The 21,111-nt window shown below is 38.6% G+C and overlaps 1 protein-coding gene across 5 annotated transcripts in view; it reads right to left on the bottom strand.

The window, feature by feature from the left end:
* Positions 1–21,111, bottom strand: part of LOC120612736 (nesprin-2-like) — a 54,311-nt gene that overhangs the window by 31,274 nt on the left and 1,926 nt on the right. For 4 of the 5 annotated variants that reach the window (XM_039875204.1, XM_039875205.1, XM_039875206.1 and 1 more), the window contains exons 3-9: positions 18,159–18,253; positions 16,679–16,913; positions 14,465–14,659; positions 12,193–12,318; positions 6,278–6,433; positions 4,065–4,223; positions 3,174–3,340 (exon numbers count right to left, since the gene is read on the bottom strand). In XM_039875204.1, coding sequence (XP_039731138.1) covers positions 3,174–3,340; positions 4,065–4,223; positions 6,278–6,433; positions 12,193–12,318; positions 14,465–14,659; positions 16,679–16,913; positions 18,159–18,253 — 1,133 coding nt within the window. Of the gene's footprint in view, positions 1–3,173; positions 3,341–4,064; positions 4,224–6,277; positions 6,434–12,192; positions 12,319–14,464; positions 14,660–16,678; positions 16,914–18,158; positions 18,254–19,174; positions 19,370–21,111 lie in introns of those variants that run through there. The other variant, XM_039875207.1, reaches the window with a different exon arrangement.

Here is a 21,111-nt window from a genome sequence, read left to right as displayed (position 1 = left end):
TTACAATCAATCAATCAATCAATCACAATGGTTTCTTCCCCTACTTGACTCCATAATGGAGGCTACTACCTGAAATAATCAGAAATTTAATGTGCATATAAGCAACCCTGTAATTTACCTCATTTCGCTGAGAATGAACCCGAAACGATAGGCCTTTTTTTCCTTTTTTTTTTTTCCCAGTGATTTAAACCTGATTTATTGTGGTCTTGGACTTCTGAATACCATTCCAAACTTTGAAGTTAAAGATTTGTACTTAAAATTTTCAAGTCATGAGTCTGGGAACCTGTGTAGGGTTTCCGCCAAATTTTATTATTTTTAACAAGAGATGTCCCCTGCCACAAGGGTGAAGCAGCAGAGTACTGTGAGCAGGACAGAAAAAGCTAAATTGTATCCAGAATTCTCTGGGCAAATGAGACCATTAGTGTATTCTGCAGGACTGCAGGTTCTGGTTGGCACTGTTTAAATCTAAATTATACAGCCTGTGCTCTCTGCTTCCTCGATAGTGATAAGATCTGATTCTATGTGAGGCTGATTTAAGGTAAGTCCAAGCTTGGTGCCTCAATCCACAGACTCGCCTGCAGGGTAAACTCTACTAAGAGTTTCCTAGCCTCTCCAGCCACCTGTCTCAGCCTGGCCTTTGCTTTAAGGGAAGATAAGTTATTTCTTCCTTAGTTCCTCGGTTTTGAAGGAATTCGGTTCTCAATACTTGGTTCTATTCATTTCATTGCAACAAACTAAAAAGGGTCTAGAGTAACAGGGAGGCAACACAACTGCCTGAGTTGACATCCTGCTTGCCTCACGTGCTGGCTGTGTAACCGCGGGCAGGTTAGATAACTTCGGTGCCTCAGTTTTGTCATCTGTAAAATGGGATGGTGGCACCCACCTTTCAGAATTATACTGAAGATTAAGTGAAATCATACGTAAAAAGCACTTTGTTAAGAATATAGCCGGCAGACAATGCATCTGCTATTATTTCAACTCCTTATTTTGCCAATTGCTTCTTCCAAAAAGACCACTGAAATTTCACCTGTTTTCTCTTTCCCTCCAAGGAACTAGCCGAAGACAGGCAGTCAGAGGAGGGAGGGAAGGAGGTGAATTAAACGCTGAAGTGATATAAGACGTGAGGGATTCAGAATGAACTGTCGCTGTGGTCCCCAGGAAGAAAAGATCCAGATCTTGCTTATGAATGATCTATGAACAGGTACGATGCCATCAAACCTCCAATTACTGCCAGGTACCCAAGAAGACTTAGGATATAAAGACAATGGGAACAAAGGCATACTAGACACAATTTACCAACAGATATCTTATTGTTATGTACATTTCAACAAATACCTGAAGCACTGTTCTAAGCACTGGGAAGAAGATAGTCAAATACACTGGTCTCACGGAGGAAAGACCTCTCATTAGTAGACATGGCCGACGGAGTCCTATTCCAATCAATAAACATGCTACTTAGTCTTCTTAGGAAGAAACAATGATAATAACCACTCAATAAACATTGGATCCCACATGCTAGTTCTGTGCCAAATGTAAGACACAGGCCATTCATCTTCACAGTAGCCTCTGATATATAGCAATGCTGTTAGGCACATTACGTAGATTTGGAAACTGAGGCTTAGAAAGATTAAATCATTACACACGTTACTACGACGAGTACATAGTCAAGACAAGATGGGCTCAAAACCTGTAACCTTACTTGGGTTATTGCCATGGATTTCCATAGATTGTTTTTTTTTTTTAACTTGAATTCGGCCCAGCTCATGCTGCCAGCCAAGTCACACTAATATCTGTCTTCAGCAGACCCTCCACCATTGAAAAACCATAAATAACTCAGACTTTATGTAGGACGCCGAGTCTTACGTTGAGATTTAAGGTCTTCTAAGACTTAGCTCCGACCTATCCTTGTAGCTTCATCTCCCATGCCAATGGAGCCTCTCGTCATTTCTTGAACGACTTTCGCACTGCTCTATCGACGACCCCTGTACCTTTTTGATCGAAACACACCTCTGTTTCTGTTTGCCACCAGCAACCTTCAAGAACCTCAAGCCGTCATTCAGGACCATCTGTGAACGCCACTCTTCTGTGAGGCTCTTCCTAAATGTCTACTCCCTCTCCAGAAAGATGAGATCTGAGCCCTCAAACCGCCTGGCTTTACAACTGCTCAGATGTCTGCTTCCATCAATGTAATTGGCTCACCTTACTTTCTATCTGTAATTCTTATAGCACTTAGCCTGGTGCCTTTGCTGAGTGAATCGGGTTCACTTATGGTTCACAGTAAACAATGAGGTGAAGGAAATGCCTAACTATTCAGGGTATTTTATTTTCATTATTCCCAATGCTTCATTCACCTTGTATATTCCACATATGTATGTTCAAAACATAAAAGACTTGCTTGGCCAGTGGAAACAAAGGTGCACGAGTGGTCTCAAAGCTTTTTGGTATGCCAGGTTGTAATTAAAAATAAAAATAAACACTTAGGTTGGGGTCTGTCTTTCGAGAGAGAATTTGAAAACGGAAAATATTTAAAAGGTTTGAGTGGCATCATCATCATCATTTTGATTAACAAAATGATTAGTCTTGTTTCTGATAAGGCTGCACTGGAGAATATAGCTTTGATTTGCAGCCACAGCTGTGCCTCCTAAGTCCACACCTTAGTAAGAGATGCCTACTGGGCACTTGGCATGAACCACATACATGGAGAATATCTGCCTCAAGTGTGCCAAGCCCCTGCGGTAGGGGCAGTGGGGACCTCCAGAACAGCATCTAGAAATCAGGCCTGTGCCCTGGTCTATTTGTATTTGCCACACACAAGCAGGGAAAGGCAAACATGATTTGCCTTTTGTGTGTGGGAGACACACAAGTCCTAAAGCAGAGTTAGAATTACTAAAACCTCCTCAAAGATTAAGTTTCTAACTCTCATTTAAAACCAATCAAATTCATGTGAAATTTTAAACTAAAGAGAAAAAAATATTAAAGTGGGATATACTAAAACGCAATCTTTCCATATTGTTGAAATAAGAATTTCCACTTTTTTTTAACCAAACTTTGCCTTTATCTAAGTCTATAAAATAGCTGGATTACCTTAAAGGAAGAGATTGGGTTCAGTTTCAAGATCTGTGGAGTAACCACTGTACCTACTGAGCAGGAATCGTTTTCAGGCCATTTCTTACCTTGATCCGATGACATCAAAAAGATGCTGCCAGCGGTCGTTAATTTTGTTGAGTTTGTCATCGATCTCAGCTGCTCTTGTCTTGCTGCTGGCCTTGATCAACTGGTCGCCCATCTGCTTTAATTGTAACTTGTTTTCACTGAACAAGTTTATTTCTTCCATGCAGTCCTGGCAAAGGCGCCAAAACACAAAGCTTCAATTACTACCAAAATTCATTTCTTTGCCAGGCACAAATATACAGTTGCCTCTTGAAACTTTAAAAATGAAAAAGTTTCTCACACTTGTTAATACAAGTCTTCAGTGTGTAGCTGACAAGTCAGTGCCCACTTGGCACATGTGTAATACAGAAGGAAGCAGTTACTTTCTTGATTCAACAGCCTTGTTTTTCCCCTCACAGGTTTCTTCTAATCTAAGCTACTTGAGAGTTGAGGACAAGTATAATTAATTAGCCTAACATCAGTAAGAGTTTTTCTGAAGTTTAACTGAGTGGCAAGAATGTTCTTTCTACTTTCCCCGTGGGGACTAGTGACGTTTGCTAAGGGCATCTCCTTAACAAAGACACCTGGAGAAGCCATAACTCACCTGGGATGTGAACTGATGCTTAAGGAGATGCTGACCCCTTCTCTGGTCAGACTTCCAGAGAGAAGGTAACCCCTCTCAGCACACAGCACCATGCCCACCTAGAATGGCCCCCACACCTTCCATCTCTCTAGAATCCTCACTTACCAGCTCTTCTCTGAGAAGAGACAGAAATAGTGAGAAAGTTCCTTCAAATTTCTAAAGTGTTGTTGGAAACACACCTATAACATTATGCCGCTCTGAGCCCGGGCGTGAGGAGGGCAGAGGATTCCGCGGTAGGCATAACTGCACCCATGGGGGTACTCCTGCTTACCTTCTGTAACTTCTCAATCATTTCTTCAATACTAATATCTGCTGTCTGCAGAACTTTGTTTTCCATCTGCACCAGCCAAGCACACAACTCTTTATTTTTTTCATTGAACACAATCCATGAATTGAGTCTGTCTTCAATCTCCTGTTTGCGTACAGACACCTGGAAACAAAAATGCATTCGGCAGCTGAGAAGAGGCAGGAAGGAAAGCATTTCCCTTCCCCTCCCCCCATCAAAAGGACTATGAATTTCATTCATTTTCATCAGTAGCCCTATAGACTGAAAGTACTACGTTTTTGCCTCTTAAACTCCTAAGGTTTAACATCAACGGAAGTTTCTTACTCCTTTGATAAATGTCATAAAAAGCAACAAAATAAAGATTGCTCCTGAATTGTAACTGACCAAAAAGATCCAGTTTTATCCAATATCATCAGGCATATTAAAAATTAGAAACAGGAAAGGTTAAATGAATATATTAAGCATTGCCCAAATTTCTTGTTCCTTGTTCTTAACATACATTTACTAACTGCTTGCTACATGCTAATTTATAACTTTATGACCCAAATCCTTTCCCTTTTAAAAAATGATCATCTTTATAGCTACTTAAGGCCAACGTCCTGCCTATTTAATTTAAACTATATTACAGATCACAGTATAAACCTAACATTTGTAAGCAAATGGACCACAAAAATCAAAATCATTTAAATATTCTAGTGTTGTAGTTCAGAACAAAAAAAAGTAAAATAAGATTAAAAAATGCACATCACTCATCAATTCACCTTCCCATCATGTACTATAGCTCTGGATAGAAATCATGGCAATGGGACCAAATAATGGTCTGCAGCAAGCAGGATGACCCCAAAATACACAGTGCTCCATTATGCATAAATGACTCCTAAGCTGACATTGGCGAAGGGTCTTCCTCCTTAAAGGATTCAAATCTGATACGTCAATAAATATAAAGAATGCAGATCTGACTTTCTAAATGTACAAAAGTCTTCTCAGGTCTTAAAAATCTTTAGACTCAAAGTTAAAAGGGATAGCTAAGAGTTCTTTTGGTAAAAGTTTTAATACCTCACTTTACAGATGGTGAGACGAAGGTTTAGCTCCCAGAGATTTCCCTGTTATGTACAAAAAAACCCTCTGCTCTTCTCAGACTGAGGAGAAAGTGTCTAATGCAGGGACACCCACCCAGCCAAATGTGCTAAGAAGGTGCAAAGAACGATACCGCCCCCCGCCCCAAACAAGTTTTGTGTTTCTGTTCCTCAGGGCATCTCAGCTTCAAAAAATCTTGGCCTTTTGCACAGTCATTTTCATAATGGTAATAATAATCGAGAACATCTGGGCCCCAGTCTTTGCTGCTTAACTTTTAGGATACTTTTCACATTTTCTATTATACAAAAATTGAATGAAAATTTATAAAGGACATTCAAAAGTAGGGTACATTGTGAATACTAAAACTAAAACCCAGAAGGAAGAATGTTTTTACTTTATTAAAATGCATTCAAAAAGTGTCTGAATTCCAACTCTTAATACATCTATGCTTAATTCACAAAAATGAGATTAAGGAATTTATTTTTCTTAGAATTCTTAAAACAAAGATCTATTAGCACTCTTTAATTCCACCCTGATCTTATCACAAACACTTCCTGTAGAATACCCTGATCACGGTGAGCTGCTGAGATACTAAATGTAGCAGTTAATCAGTTCTTTTACAGTTCTAAAAGAACAGCTACTTGAAATAAATATTGGGTTGCAAGTCAATGCAGAGTTTTCAGATAAAGTGCCCCTGTGCAGGCATAAGTAAGACTCCTGTTGTCTGTGGGGCACCAAAGAGATACTGCCGAGATTCTGCTCAAAGGATGGACCAGATCTCTGCGAGTCCTGATTCTAATATTCCGATTAGTACTCGTCACCTACGCAAGACAGAGAGCAGAGCCCACGCATCTGTTCACAATCGCAATCCCTCCTTCCCCAGATGATTTTTTAAAAAGCTCATTAAAAATGTGCAAAGTCCCAGCACTGAGTGCTAGAGAAACAAAGGGTCAAATCTGCTAAACCATGTTGCTGCTGTCTAAAGGCACAGCAGCCGGCCTGGGCTCCAACTGAAAAGGGCCTCCGGTTCAGTGAAATTAAGCTCTTTTCTACTTTGTCTGGCCTTTGGAGACATTTCAATAAACTCCACAACAGCCGTGCCCTGCAGTTAACTGACTTACTCTTAAGCAGAGGTCCTCCCATTGTCTGTGCAAATGCTCTATTTGCTCCTTCAAAACCATCACATCCTCCATAAGAATGTGCTGAGTTAAGTCGGTCTTCATAGTGTGAAGTTCTTTTAAGTTCTGAGTCCAGTTAGCCAAAGACTTCTCTAGTTCCTGCGTTTAAACACAAGAAGGGGGAGTGAAAAAAAAACTCAAACCTTTAACTCAAGCTGCTGTTGTTTCCAAACCTGGAGGCTAATCCTTTGATTGGACTCTGGGGGAGGGGAGACCAGGAAAGGGGGCGGGATTTTCTGAATGAGAAACGGCCCAGGGTGAGTGTCTGCAGTTGTGGTTGGCCAGTTCTTCGCCACCTTTTTCTCAAAAAGAAAACTCTTTTCTACCTTCATTTTCATTTCCTCAGGTAGTTCAGTTTTTTATATAATTCCATTTTAAAGTCCTGTAGATATTTATTTGGAGGAAAGCAACAATCACACACATACACAATTCTGAAACTCTGTTACAGAAATGTATAAAGTGTGACTTCCCATTTTTAAAAACACCTACGAAATGCATTGTTGCTACTGTGGCAATCATATAATAACAGCTTCCGTTCAAAGGGAAATATTTTGGTTAACTTTCAAAAAAAAGTTAAATATAATGAAAGAAAAAACAAACTGTTCCCTAATAATTGGCAGAGATTAGCAGACAATTTCCTTTGGCCCTGAAAACATTTACTTTTTAAAATGAAGTGTCTGTCAAATTTAAACTTTTTTAATTCTTAGAACTTAATCACGAAAGTTACTTTTACAACAGGGGAGGTAAAAGGAAAAAGCCAGAACACTCAGGAGTCATCTGGATTTTTACTTTGCTCACAATTCATACTTCGGCACATTTGAAGGGTCTCCAGTCACACATATCTATTGGAATCTGAAAGAAGAGACTATTTCATTTACATCAGAAATAAAACTGAGGGGTGGTAACAATAAAACTGTGTTAATTCTGATTGATTTTCAGAGTTCTAAAAGCTACCACTGCAAGATTTCATAACTTGCTGACAAAAATTTACATTTAATAACACAGTCTAGAGAATTCTTTTTTAAGGTTGCAGGGAGATTAAGAAATAACATCTTTATCAGAAATCCCCACTTTAAGTTTTTGTTACCTAGTTTTGGCCTTATGATTCTAGTAAAGTGGATGACTGCGGATTCTGGTGTGGAACACTTAATTAGGTACATAATATAAAGGCAGTCACTCATAAGTGGAGGTACACCACTCACAGACTCAAAACTAGAGGAGACTCAAAGACGACAGCTTCCTATAATGTTTCTCTGCTCGGTGGTGCTGACTCAGAGCCTGCCCAGTAGGGAGGTGGGTTTAAGTTATCCACAGTCAAGTTTAAATCAATTTGGTTTGGAAATTTGGTTTCCTCCTATAACTGAAAGGATAATTAACAGATATAAAACTTTTGGATATAGGCATTTTTATGATTCTTAAGCAATATTACCAAAACGTGTCCTCAAAGGAATGACTCCACGTACCTTTTGGTGTTGAGTTTCATGTATTTCGGGGGCAAATATGTGTAATTATTCCTAGCTATTGTTTAAATTTGTATTTAATTACTAGTCTGAAATACTACTCACTCCTTTACCCTGAAGCAACCACAAATATATTTAGTTAATTCCTACTGACATTTTCAGTTCTCAGACACAAAGGTAATTCCTCAGATAAGGCTTCTCTGAGTCACTGGACGAGGTTGAGACTCCTGTTTTATGCTCTCATGGTCCCCTGTCCTTTTACCTTCTAACACTCACCATGCTTCCAATAATTCTCACGCATTCCTATGCACATAGTGGGAATCTGGTTAACAGGTGTCTCTCCATAGCCTAGACTGTCAGCTTCATACTGGCCAGGGCCATGACAACCTTGCTCACAAATGCAGTGCTTGGCACCTACCACAATGCCTTCTGTAATGTAAATCCTCAGATATCAAAACACATGATTGAAAGGCACTGTCTTAAGAGCTTTAAAGTATTCATACATATTTAGTGTAAAAAGCGAGGAATCAGACAATATATAGAGCGAAGTCTACTGTGGAAGTTTATTACAGTTGATGCTCACTATTTGTACCATTTCAAAAATCATGCTTCTGACATTAAAATACTCTAGATTCGCTACCAAACTAATTGCAAGAGAAAACACATCAGATAAGTTTCCCTTTGTTAATGTAACCAGCTAAACTGCAATTCTATACTGCAATTGTTTTATATAATACATGATGTAAAACAAAGTTTTTTGGCTACATAAAGTGGTGCATCACACAGGTCTTGGCTGGTCTCTCTAATACAGGATGACGGCATTAAAGCCTTTGCCTGTGGACTTAACTACCAGCGGTTTGTCAAGTCTTTTTCTCTACACTACCATTTGGGTAAAAGAGGATCAAAAAAGGAATGTGTATACATATAAATATTGACCTGTATGTGCACAGAATCTCTTTGAAAGTACAAAAAACTAGTAACACTGATTGCTTCTGTGGAAAGAAAGTGATGGGAGAAAAAATTTTCATGTACAGTAGACCCCACTTATATGCGGGGAATATGGTCCAAGACCCCCCAGTGGATGCCTGAAACAGCGGATAGTACCTAACCCTGTATATACTCTATTTTCCTACAAATATCTATGATAAAGTTTAATTAATAAATTAGGCACAGTAAGAGATTAACAATAACGAATAGAACAATTATAATAATACACTGTAATAAACGTCACATCGGTGTGCACTCTCTCTCTCAAAATATCTAGAATTTCTGAACTGCAGCTGACTGTAACTGAAACCATAGAAAACAAAACCGTTGGTGGGGGTTGGGGAACTCCTGTGTACTTTTTGTACCTTCTGAATTTTGAATCATGTGATATTACTTATTCGAAAATTATTTTTAAAATAAAACTTTCCCAAGGACTCAATCATTTAACAAGTTTTATGAACAGATGTCCACCTATAGCAAATTTCATAATAGTGAAAAGTTAATATATAAAATATATGAAGAAATCAGAGAGAGAGACAGAAGGTGGACGGAAGGGGACGGAAGGGGACGGAGGGGGATGGAGGGGGAGCGTGAGCACACACGAGAGCGAGCAGTTATTCCATAGAGCAACTTGGCTGTATCTGGAATGTAATTTTCCAAGGAAGAAAGTAAAGCTCAGACTGGTCAAGCGGCTAGTGTATCTCCCCCAAGTGATTTGGGGATGATAAACACTGCCCTAGACAGGCTTCAGGTTACCTGGGATCTTTTGGAATATGGTCATAGGTTGAATGAAATCCATGTGCTTGGCCTCGCTCCCTGATTCTTTCCACTGAGACAGAATACTGAGGCTATGGAAGCTGAAAGGATCTCACTGGAAACTAAGAAGTGTGACACGTGGGAAAAATTATGCCTTCTTATGAGTTTACAGGGTGCATTCTGCACTAGTTTCTAGACTTTATGGAGGGAAATTCTTCTGTGTCAACTGAGAGAGTGACTCCACATCCACTCATTTGATATTGAAATGTAGATCTAAACCTGAAGATGTAGAGATGATAAAAACTTTGAAAATTAGGGATAAGTAGGAACCTTCTTAACTAATAAAGACATCATCAGCAAATAAACTTAATGGTGAAATGTCTGAATCATTCTTTTTAAAATCAGGAACAACACGAAGGAGCCAGCCATCAGTGCTTCTACTCAGCATTGTTTTGGGAGTACTGACCAGTGTGGAAAGAACAGAAAAAATTATAATTAAAAGGAAGGAACAAAAAAGGAGTCATTTTTCACAAATGGTGATTGTCTATCATACAGACACCCAAAAGAATATAAAAAATTATTGAAATTAACAAAGGTTTATTAGCAAGATGGCTGAATATGATATCAATACATAAAAATAAGTCACATTTCTAGGCACCAGTAATAAAAAGAAAATATAATTTAAAAAGGTAGGATACTCAATAGCTTCAAAAATAATACACCAAGCAACAAATCTAACAAAATATGCACAATACGATGTAAAGAAAATTATAAAACACTGAACATGACTAAAAGGGGACAAATGCCATATTCGGGAATAGGAGTTCTCATTGTCAAAGAGATGTTAATTTTTACCAAATCAATCTATAAATTCAATACTATTCCATTAAAACTCTTATTAAGATATTTCATAGTTTGACAAACTGCTTCTAAAAGTTGTGGGAGATCAAAGACTCAAGGACATCCACACTAATGTGGGAAAACAAGGTATGGATTCATATCACACCTGAAATGAAGATGGTATAAAAGATGAAACAAATAGGCCACTAGAACAGAGTAGAGAACCAAGAAACAAATCATGTATGTGTATGTGGAAACTTGACATTTGACCTTGGTCTATTCAATAAACAGGTATAAGGACAACTGATTAGCCATATGAATAAAAAATTAGACCTTTATTCTCAAAATGTATGCAAAAATCAGTTCTTCAATGAATAAAGATGGAAAGAGTAAAACTTGAAACCTGAAGAAGAAAATATAGGAGGGTATATTTATGACTCTAATTATAGAGATTTCCCAAAGGAAATAGAAAACACAAATCATAAATGAAGATACTGATAAATTCATCTATATTAAAATAACAAAAAATCATTTGTTCAGCTAACGACACCAAAAAAAAAAGTAGAAAAACAAGCTCTTGGATGGGAGAATACATTTGCAATGTCTATACTCAACAGAGTTGAAGTATTTAAAATAAATAAGCAGCTACTTCAAATCAATAAGATAAAGACAAACAGCCAACAGAAAAATGAGTAAAGGATATAAACGGGCAATTCACAGAAAGGCAAATCTGAAGGGGCAATAAATATGAAAAAAATGTTCAACTTACTAATAATAAGACTACAAAGAGATACCATCTCACATCTATCAGACTATCAAAAGTTTTTTAAAAATTGGGTAATACCAAGTGACCGGAGAAGGAAATTATTTTGATATAATGTGTACAATACAGCAGTGAGAATGAATGAGCTATAGGTAACACAGATGATTCAAAATCATAACGAGGGAGAAAAGTTGCATCGTATGTGTTCTATAGTATGGTATTATTTATGTAAAATTTAAAAGCAAAAATTATACTTCTATATTTCATTGAGAACTATGTACATATGTAGTAAAACGATAGATAAAGAAATGCACAAGAATGATAAAAGACCAAATTCAGGGTTGTGGATACTTGTGGGAAGGGAAAGAACGTGAGAAATCATACAGAACACTTTAACTGTTTATGTTTTATTTTTTGGCTGGGTGATGGTTTCATGGCAATCTGTCATATCATTTGTTATGTAAGAAATATTGTGCATATTAGAAATTTTTACACGAAATAAAAAGATGCAGGGAGGAGGTTATTCTTTTCCAGCACAGCTTTGTCTACGAAGGCCTAAAATAGCCAGGAATTTTTGCTAGTTTGATATTAATTAGGCAGAATGTAGTTTGGAAGGTTTTATAAAAGTGTTATAATTGAGCAAAAAAACCAACCTACCGGCCTCTGAAAAATAAATTCTTTAGTCATACTTTCCTCTCATTTCAAAGACAAGGTCATCTGATAAGGGAATAGCATTCGATGTAATCTCAGAGGCCACATCTTATATTACAGAGGACAATCAGATAGAAAGAGGACCTGAAGCAGAAAACCCCCGAGATTCCAAGAAGTGAATTTCTGCAAAAGTCTCTCATTTTCACACATGGATCTCAAAAAGCATGGATTCTAATTCCTTTGGAGACCAGGATGCTTTGTTAGATCGAAGACAGGGAAAATGTTTTTCAAATGAACATGAAAACTTGGTTTCAACACAGAAACTGAAAGGTAAACAAACACTTCAACTTCTCAGAAAACAGCTAAGTGATTATCTTGATCACAACCTCAGCTTTCAATACCTTAATCAGCTCTTTTTCTTTATGGAGGTCCTCATGAAGTTCTGGAAGAGGATCTTCACTTTGTGCTTTTAAAACGTGCAGCCTGCTCTTCAACTCTTTCATTTTCTTTTCACACTGGTCCCATGTCTATTTGAAAACAGTATTAAAACTGGTAAGTACTTTGCTACTTAAGAATGGATCGTAGAAACAAAATAACTCATTTAATCCATGCAATTGCTCTACTAAATGTGCTTTTTGTCACATGGAAACCCAGTTCCTGTCTTGAACAAACCATGATCTAAAAGAACAGATGAGACACCAGTTTGGTTCGATGCCTCTTTGCAGCTCTACATGTGGCTCATTTCAACCATGGTGTTGGTTAGTTTTGCTCTGAAATACAGTTGACTCTTGAATAATGCGGGGTGGTGGAGGTGGTTACGGGTACCAATCCCCATGGAGTTGAAAATTCCCGTATAACTTAAGTCGACCCTCCACATGTAGAGATTCCCAACTGCAGACTGAAAATACTGTTTTAGACCTGCAGTTGGTTAAATCCGCAGATGCAAAACCCTGGGATGCAGAGGGCCTACTTTATTGAAAAAAAGAATCCGCATATAAGTGGCCCGCACAATTCAAACCCATGTTGTTCAAAGGTCAACTGTATTCCTTCCTCCCTCCCCATATCCCTAACCTATATAATCTTATTTCTATTTTAATTTTCGAAAAGTTCATGTTTAAAAGGCTACTATAAGGATTAATCTTTAGCATTTACAGTCTTGGGCATGCAGTAGCACCAGAAAGCTAAAGCACTCAGCCACTTTTCTAGTCTTCTTTTCTAATGTCATTCCTCTGTTCTCTTTCTTTCCCTTTCTAGAAATAGTTTGGCTTTCGCGACCCTGTCACAGTCAAGGTTCACTTGGTCTCCATTTCTCACTACCGCTCTGCTTAGATCACTACAGTTTATAAAGTGTTTTTAACTTCACTGTCTTATTGTAATTGTAATAACCTTAGGAGGGAGGGCAAGTATTACTATTATTATGTTTAAAATGTGAAAACTGAGGTTGAAAGAAAACTGACTGGCCAAGGATATAAGGTTAGAAGCGACATAGGCAAGAGGTGACGAAGGCTGCAGGCCAGTGCCATTCTTTTGCACTATATGTTTCCCTTTAACCTTTCACATTGCTGAGCAAATAAGATGCCTGCATCTTCAAATGCAGGATGTTTACAATTGATTTATTAGGATAAATTTCTACTCCTGAGGTAACCAAATATGGATAAACATAAAATCAAACAATATTCTATTCCTCAGTACAAATGATACCTAAACATACTTGGGCTGGCCCAATTTTATGGAAACACCTCACATAAGTGGAGGCCACCTGTCCAGCAATAAACTCTCTTTAACACAACCAAGAAGGAGGCAAGGAGAGAAACAAAACTGAGTCCTTATCTCCTCCCCCAAACCGTTAACGGCACTTACCAGCATGCTTTACAAACACAGCAGGTGCTCAACAAATGTTTGCTAGTTAATGAATTTCATATAGTCTGCATACCAAAGAAAATTCAGATACTTTATTCGCAGGAGAGAGGCTCAGAACCTAACTCAGCACATGTTTATTCTTAATTCAGAAAAACATCTATGACAAGCTTGGTTATCTGGTTTTGACACACAGTCGTTTAGAGAGGAGAGCAGGCTGTAAGGAGTAGGTATGCTCAGAGAAACAAAAAGAATAGACAGCTTCATATTAAATAGAAAAACCATAAAAACCACATAAGACTTCAAAGAGCATAGCAGTGTAGGGGCTAAACTCAAAGCACCTCAGAGAACTTGATATTTCAGCATAACAAAGCAATGACTTTCCTAATAATTCAAAACAAAATATTTCAGTTCTTATAGATAGAATCATCAATTATCTGGGAAAATAATTTATATGGAAAAGTGCATTCTCTTTTATTACCAGTAAGATAAAGTATCATTGTGGTTATTTTCATATACTATACCCCCAAACAGAGTATATATGGAACCTTAACTCTACTGAACTCAAATAAGTTTCCTGTTTCATAAAAGTAAATACAAAATAGAACCTCAAGTGTTTATATACTTAATATTAAGTTTTTTTAATGCTATTATTCTACATTAAGTAACTGGTATGATTCATGGATTAGGACTTAAGGTCCTTTGGGAAACTCAAAATTACCCTAAAATCATTCCCATTGTCACATAGCAAACAAAAATTCTATGCACTGCATTCAAATGCCGTATCATGAATGGAGAAGTAAATGGTGTGTTTACCTCTATGACGCTCTGGAAGTGTTTAATCGTCTCTCCCACTCGGAGCTTTGTGTCCTTCCAGTTGTCCTGAAGTTGACGGATTCTCTTGTCGATAGACTCTTTGCTTTCCAGGTTAGTTGTGTTCAGTAACTTTTCCCCAGTGTCTAAGGTTAGTGCATAGGTGGTTTGCCATCTCTGAAAATGAATTTCTTTATTCTAAAAAAATAAAATAAAATAAAAATGATTTGCTTAAGCCATTTCGAATTTATCAAAAGACCTGCTCCTCCTCTAGTCTTCCTTGACTTGGTCAATAGCATACTACTATTCACCAAGACGCTCAAGAAAGAAACCTAGAGTCATCCTGATTTAGATTTTTATTTACCTGCTACATTCAAACCATCAGTGTCATGTAAATGCTATCTACGAACATATCCTTCTTTATCTTTACTGTGATCACCTTTTTCTTATCCATCATAACAACTGTCTAAGACTACTGAAATAGCCCAGCTGGTTTTGGCAGACGGTATTTTTCACAAAATGGCCAGAGCAATATTCCTAGTCCCACATGCTCTTCTAGAACCTATTCACTCTCCATCAAGTGGTAGTGCCTCTGACCCCTCCTCTTGACCTTATGTGGACATATGTGATGGCCTTGATTAACAGAAGATGGTGGAAATGACATATGTGACTTCCGGGGCTAGGTCTAAAAGGCAGTATAGCTTCTTCCTGGATCTCTTTTTCTTGGGACATGCGCCTTTGAAGCCTTGAGCTGCCACATAAGAAGTCTGGCTACCAGAAGCCTCCATGTGAAGTGACTACAGGGAACGAAGCCCAGGAGCCCCAGCTGTTCCAGTTCCTAGCTGTCTGAGTCTTTCTAGCTTAAAAGTGCAAGACATGAGAGTGAGTGAGCCTTCAGATGAGTCCAGCCCCCAGTCACCATCTGACTGGAACTGCCTGAGACCTTAAGCAAAAACCACCTCGAGTCAATCCCCAGAACTATGAGAGACAATAATCAACGATGGTTGTTATAAAGCAATAAATAGGCTAGGGATTTCTGCTCTCCTTTTGCTCCCCTATAATCCATCCTGCTCTGAGCAGCCAGAGGATCTTTAAAAAATACAAATAGATTCCTGCTGCTCCCTCTTCCAAATGAAACTCTTCCAAGGCCTCCTATTACATCGAGACTGTAATCCAGCTACCATATCTTACCTACAAAATGCTCCTCCCTGTCTGCCTCTCAAATTCATTTCCTATCACTGTGGCCTCACTGGCTATACTCCAGTGGTACTAGCTTTGTTGCTGTTCCTCTGTTTTGATAAGCTTGTTCCCATCTTGAGGAATTTGAGAAAGCTATCTCCTCTGTGTATAAGACTCTTTCCCCAAATCTTTGTGTGGCTGGCTCTTTCTCATCTTTCGGGTTCTTGTTTAAACATCACATTCCCAGAGATCACTCAATTTAAGGTAGCCACCCAGCCCCTCCATCACTGGCCCTGTTTTAATGATCTACATATGCCTTATTGCAATCTGATATTTTCTTGTTTGTTTATTAATCTGTCTGACTGCCCCCATGAGTGTGGGGGTCTTCTCTTAATCTACACCATACTTCTAGCACTTAGAATAGTGACTAGCACACAGCGGGTAGTCAATTAATGTTTGACGACTGGATTAATGAAAGAGGAAAAAGCATAGGTGTTCAGAAGGGGGGTGTTCTATTTAGTTGTGCCTCTAGAGAGTGGTTCTATAGCTCAATGGAACATTCCCTGAGAACTGCCAGCTAATTAATTACTCTGGTCCTATGCTCATCAATCAACCTTCTGACCGAAAACTTTGGTGCCTAAATGAATTTGCCCTTCAAGAGCAAACAGGAGTCCCACTGTAAATTACTACACTGGTGGTCAATTTATACATTACTCAGTGCCTTAAAAACTTGGGTGGTGTGAGTCTGTCACCCCAAACTTCCCCCATTCTACCCACCCATCTCTCCACTCCATCCTTACTCCCATGGCCCAAGAGAGCCCCACTGTTTCAGGAAGAATAAATAAGACAGGGTTTCTGACCCCACAAGGCCAGAAACAAGGTCGGATAAGGTCATGGTGACCCTACCCAGGTGGCTTCCCCATTGCAGACAGGCCATTTGAACCATGACATTGCAATAAACACAAAACCTGAGGTGAACGAACATCTTCTAAATAATGACCACCCTACCGTCTCACACTGTGACCGTGCATGCACTACCTTCAGCTCATGGATCAGACTTCGGGTCTGGCAGAGGCTGTAGCAATCCTGGCTCTTCACTGCAGACAGCACGTGGCTGGTGTCGGCGAGGAAGCGATGCAAGTCTTCCTCGGAGGTGGTGAAGTACTGCCACTGCCTCACCAGCCCATCGACCTCTCTCTTCCTCTGCCGAATGCCCTGGGTGGCGTTCTGCCACTGGTCCTTCAGCTTCGTGAACTTTGAAACAAATTCCGGTCTTGGGGAAAAACAGATGGTTAGAGAATCCGGACATGAACACATAGGAAAAATAACTATTGCGGCATAAAAGAAACTCAGATTTGCTAGGGATAGGTTCAGTTACATGGGAAAAAAACCCTTGAAAATCTTAGCATAATTCAACTTAAATATGATGGGAAACTTGGAGCTGGAACAGGGGTAGTATGTGGGTTGGCAAAAAGCTTTTAGCAGAAGATATCTGCACATGACCTGCTATTGTGCCAGCATGTATGACAACCATACTCTTAAACAAACTGTAGCTGTTTTAATATCCGTTATGCCAAATGCTGTATGGAAAATTATATACCAGAAAAGGGGGAAACAGATGAACAGGTAGGTATCTTGTAATGTTATCTACACTTTGAGGGTTATACTTTATGTCATTTTAGCAATAAAAACATGCTTCCTGCAACAACTCAACTAGTTCTTTTCCAGATAAATGACACCCTTCACGTGATAAATAAGGCCTTTTATTTGTTATGGAGAAAGTCATGCTTTGCTTTATTGATCAAAGCAAAAGTAGCCGATCATCTTGGAACTGGCTTGAATTTATTACTTCAGAGCTAGGAAGAAATGGGCTTTATAGTTCTTATTTATGCTGAAAGAAGATTCAGCGGTATATGAATGGTAATAGGGAGAAAAAACAATGTCTATCAGGATATGTGAGATAAGTATTTAAGATAGGCCACTTCTGGGCTCTGTTGCCACAATACCAGCTGTTCGTATGGGCTTACTTTATTGTCACTGGGATGGACAAAGAGGCTCTGCTCAGCCTGACTGGCACTACCCAGTGACCCCAATCCCATGTATATAGCATAGAGAGAAAATCCCTTCTTTCGCACCTGTGGCATCACTACTTACTAGGAACAACAGCACCTTCAGAACTATTTTTTAAACAGCAAAACACCATGATGCTGAAGGTAGAGAGGAAAACACACTACAGAAGAATTCTTTAGAGAAAAAACTTAGTTAATTGTGCTTGGCAAGTAGATATTTCCAAAGTGTCTGGTCTGCTAAACCCACCCGACCACCATAGGGGACAGTGCCACCACTGTTTTTATGGTCAAGTAGCCAGACCCATTCTAATATACAGTCAGAAGACTGGCCCCAGGCTGGCCTATCAACTGACACGGCTGCAGGGCACTGCCGTGGTCAAGACTCCTGGGGTAGCTGGCCTGCCCCGGCTGCACTGGCCCCGCATGCCCGCACGCTCCGGAGAGCTTACCTCTTCTCTATTTCTGTTGTGTCCAAGAGTTGTAAGGACTGGTTGACATAGGAATCAGCAACTGTCTGGTTTATAGAAACTTCAGCTTCTAACATCTGTATGAGTAAAAATACAAATATCGGCTTGCAGAATTCATTATGAATCTGGAGTTTACATTTCCTATTAAAATTTAAGTTCACAGAAGATATCTGAGATGATAATTTTCAAATTAATTAAGCCTAACTGCAAAAAGAATGCTCAACCATTATGTCAACACAACCTATAAATGTAATCTCAGAGGCAAAATGATCCAGTAATAACTACAACTAATCTCTGTTTATTGGGCATTTACTATTTTCCGGGCACCATGTAAACACGTGTGTTGTCTCACTTATTCTTCAAACTTCAGATTTTAGTAGTATTAACATATCCATTTGAAGAGGAGGAAGCTAAGGTATAAAGAAGCTAAGTAATTTATACAAGGTCACTGAGCTTTTTGGCTGGATGCATTCTATTTTCATTGCATGATGTTAACATTACAATGCAGACAAATCAGTTACATTAAAAAGTTACAGTGAATTAATCATGCACTTTTGAAATGAAGGATCTGCCTGTAATCACCAAGAGTATTTCCAAATATAAATCAGCACAAGTGAAATTATTAATGCTGCAATTATAATTATACCAGGTTCTTTGATATTTTAGAGAATTACTCAGTAAAAATGCAAAGATGAGTTGAAGTACTTTAACATGCTCCTGGTAAAGTGATATAATTGCATTCTCTGGAAGCAAAGTTGTGCTAGAGGCTTCCACCTACTACAGAAAATCTAGGAGTTCTATGATTAACAAAATAGAGCAATAAAACCAAAAATTGAAATTTGTGAAATGTGTGAGAATTTTACACATGATCAACTGATAACAGAATTTGCTTAAAGACATACATTGATAGGTACTCACTGTATCTTATTTCAATCTGTCTTTCTCTGACTCCTGTCCCAGGGTGAGGGGTGTGAGGGTGACAGAAAGCACTGGTTTACCTCGTATGTTTTCTGCTGTTCCAGGAGAGCTGGAAGGCTGTCAGCAATATTCTCCTTGATTATCTCTTCTGTCTTCTCCAAAAGCTGGACCCACTTTTCACAGCAATAAAGAAACTTTTTGTTTAATCCGATTTCCTGAAGCTCACTATAAAGGTTTAAAAACAAACAAAATGGTGACATATAGCAATGACATTACTGAGCTCAAGCCGTTAATTTTACCTTAATTGAAACAGAATGGCCGAGATGGACTGTTCTGACTTGCAGTGTTCCAGTGCTGTTGCCATAGCCTGAATCCATCGCCAGTTTATATTTTGCAATGTCTTCACAGCTATGTCACTAAGTGGGAGCTTGAGACTTATTTCATTCAGATGTTCAACATCAAGGGATTGGGCTGTCAGTGCCAGTACATGATTCTGTTAAAAAGAAAAATTCTAGATTTTTAGATGCTAATAAGATATCGACATGATGAAAAGGTCTTAGAGATCCTGTAGAGCAACGGTCTCCAAACTTTTTGGCACTAGGGCCCAGTGCTCCTATGAGAATCTAATGCCTGATGATGTGAGGTGGAGCTGAGGTGGTGATGCTCGTGCTGGGGAACAGCTGCAAATACAGATGAAGCTTTGCTCCCTAGCCCACTGCTCACCTCCTGCTGTGCGGCCTGGTCTGTAACCCAGGAATTAGGGACCACTGCTGTAGACCATCCTTATCTCAAAGATAAGGAAAAACGGGGGCCAGAATAGGTAGATGACTTGCCCACAGTCAAATAGCTTGTTCGTGTCAGAACTCAACATGAACCCAGGTCCCTCAATCCTGTAGCTTTTCAAAAATGATAAGCTGCATACATGGCCAGAACCTAAACAGCTCAGGAACTAGAAAGAGATCTCAGGCTTCGTTTTTGAGGAAGACAAAAATAAGTTTTTGTTTGTTTGTTTGTTGGTTGGTTTTAAAGACCCATTCTGGACCTTCAAGTCCCATTTGATCTGCCAACTTTCCCTTCAACAGATCATGCAGTTTATCTACAAATCAAATGAAAACTTTAATCCTTAAAAGAACCGCAGCAAAGCAAAGTACTTAAAACATCTGTATTTTGGTAGAACATAAAATCGTAAGAAAGCAAACTCATCAAAATTTTATTTTTAAAATGATATTCCAGGGACAGTGTTTAGGTCAAGAATATGTTAAGCAAACATTCTTCACAATATCAACAGACTCTATTGTAACAGTCTAGGTCAGAGTTAGTAAACTTTTCCTGTAAAGGGCCAGATCATAAATATTTTAGCCTTTTGTAGGTCATATGATCTCTGTCGCAACTATTCAACTCTGCCCTTGTAACACAAAAACTCCAATAAGCAATGCATAAATGGAAGGGGATAACTGTGTGTCGGTAACACTTTATTTACAAAAACAGGTGGTGGATGGGATATGGACGGTGTGCTAAAGGTTCCTGACTTCTTTACATCATCATATTGGTCCTTAGGAGTATGCAGGATCCAGAATTCTTTAAATCTCCCATTCATTTATGTTAACTGTTCTAAACTTACTATGCTAATAAAAGAAAACATATAATTAATTTAATAGGGTATTTCACTTTTGATCTTCAACTAACTAGAATAATTGAATCACAACAGCCAATTCCTAAATTATTCTAGTTGACTGAAGCTAATTAGTAAAGACAGCAAAAGTTAAAAATCTTCTAAAATTACTGTGGCTATCACTAAAATAGATCCCTATGCTGGCATACTTTTCTAGACCTTAGGGATAAAAGGGCAAGAATGAATGACATAAATTACTGTTCTTTAGAGTCAAGATAAAAACAGATGCTGTAATGTGAAGGTAATTAGCTTATTTTTTATCCTATGGTGAATCTAAGTCCTTAGAAATAATAAATATTGGCAATACCAGGAATGACTCAGGATTTCCTTCTTTTTCTTGCTGGT

Source organism: Pteropus medius, unplaced genomic scaffold, assembly GCF_902729225.1.
Source record: "Pteropus medius unplaced genomic scaffold, Ma_sr-lr_union100, whole genome shotgun sequence".
NCBI classification, from domain to species: Eukaryota; Metazoa; Chordata; class Mammalia; order Chiroptera; family Pteropodidae; genus Pteropus; species Pteropus medius.
Note: the sequence above shows the minus strand (reverse complement) of the source record. Positions and strands in the feature narration are given on the sequence as shown.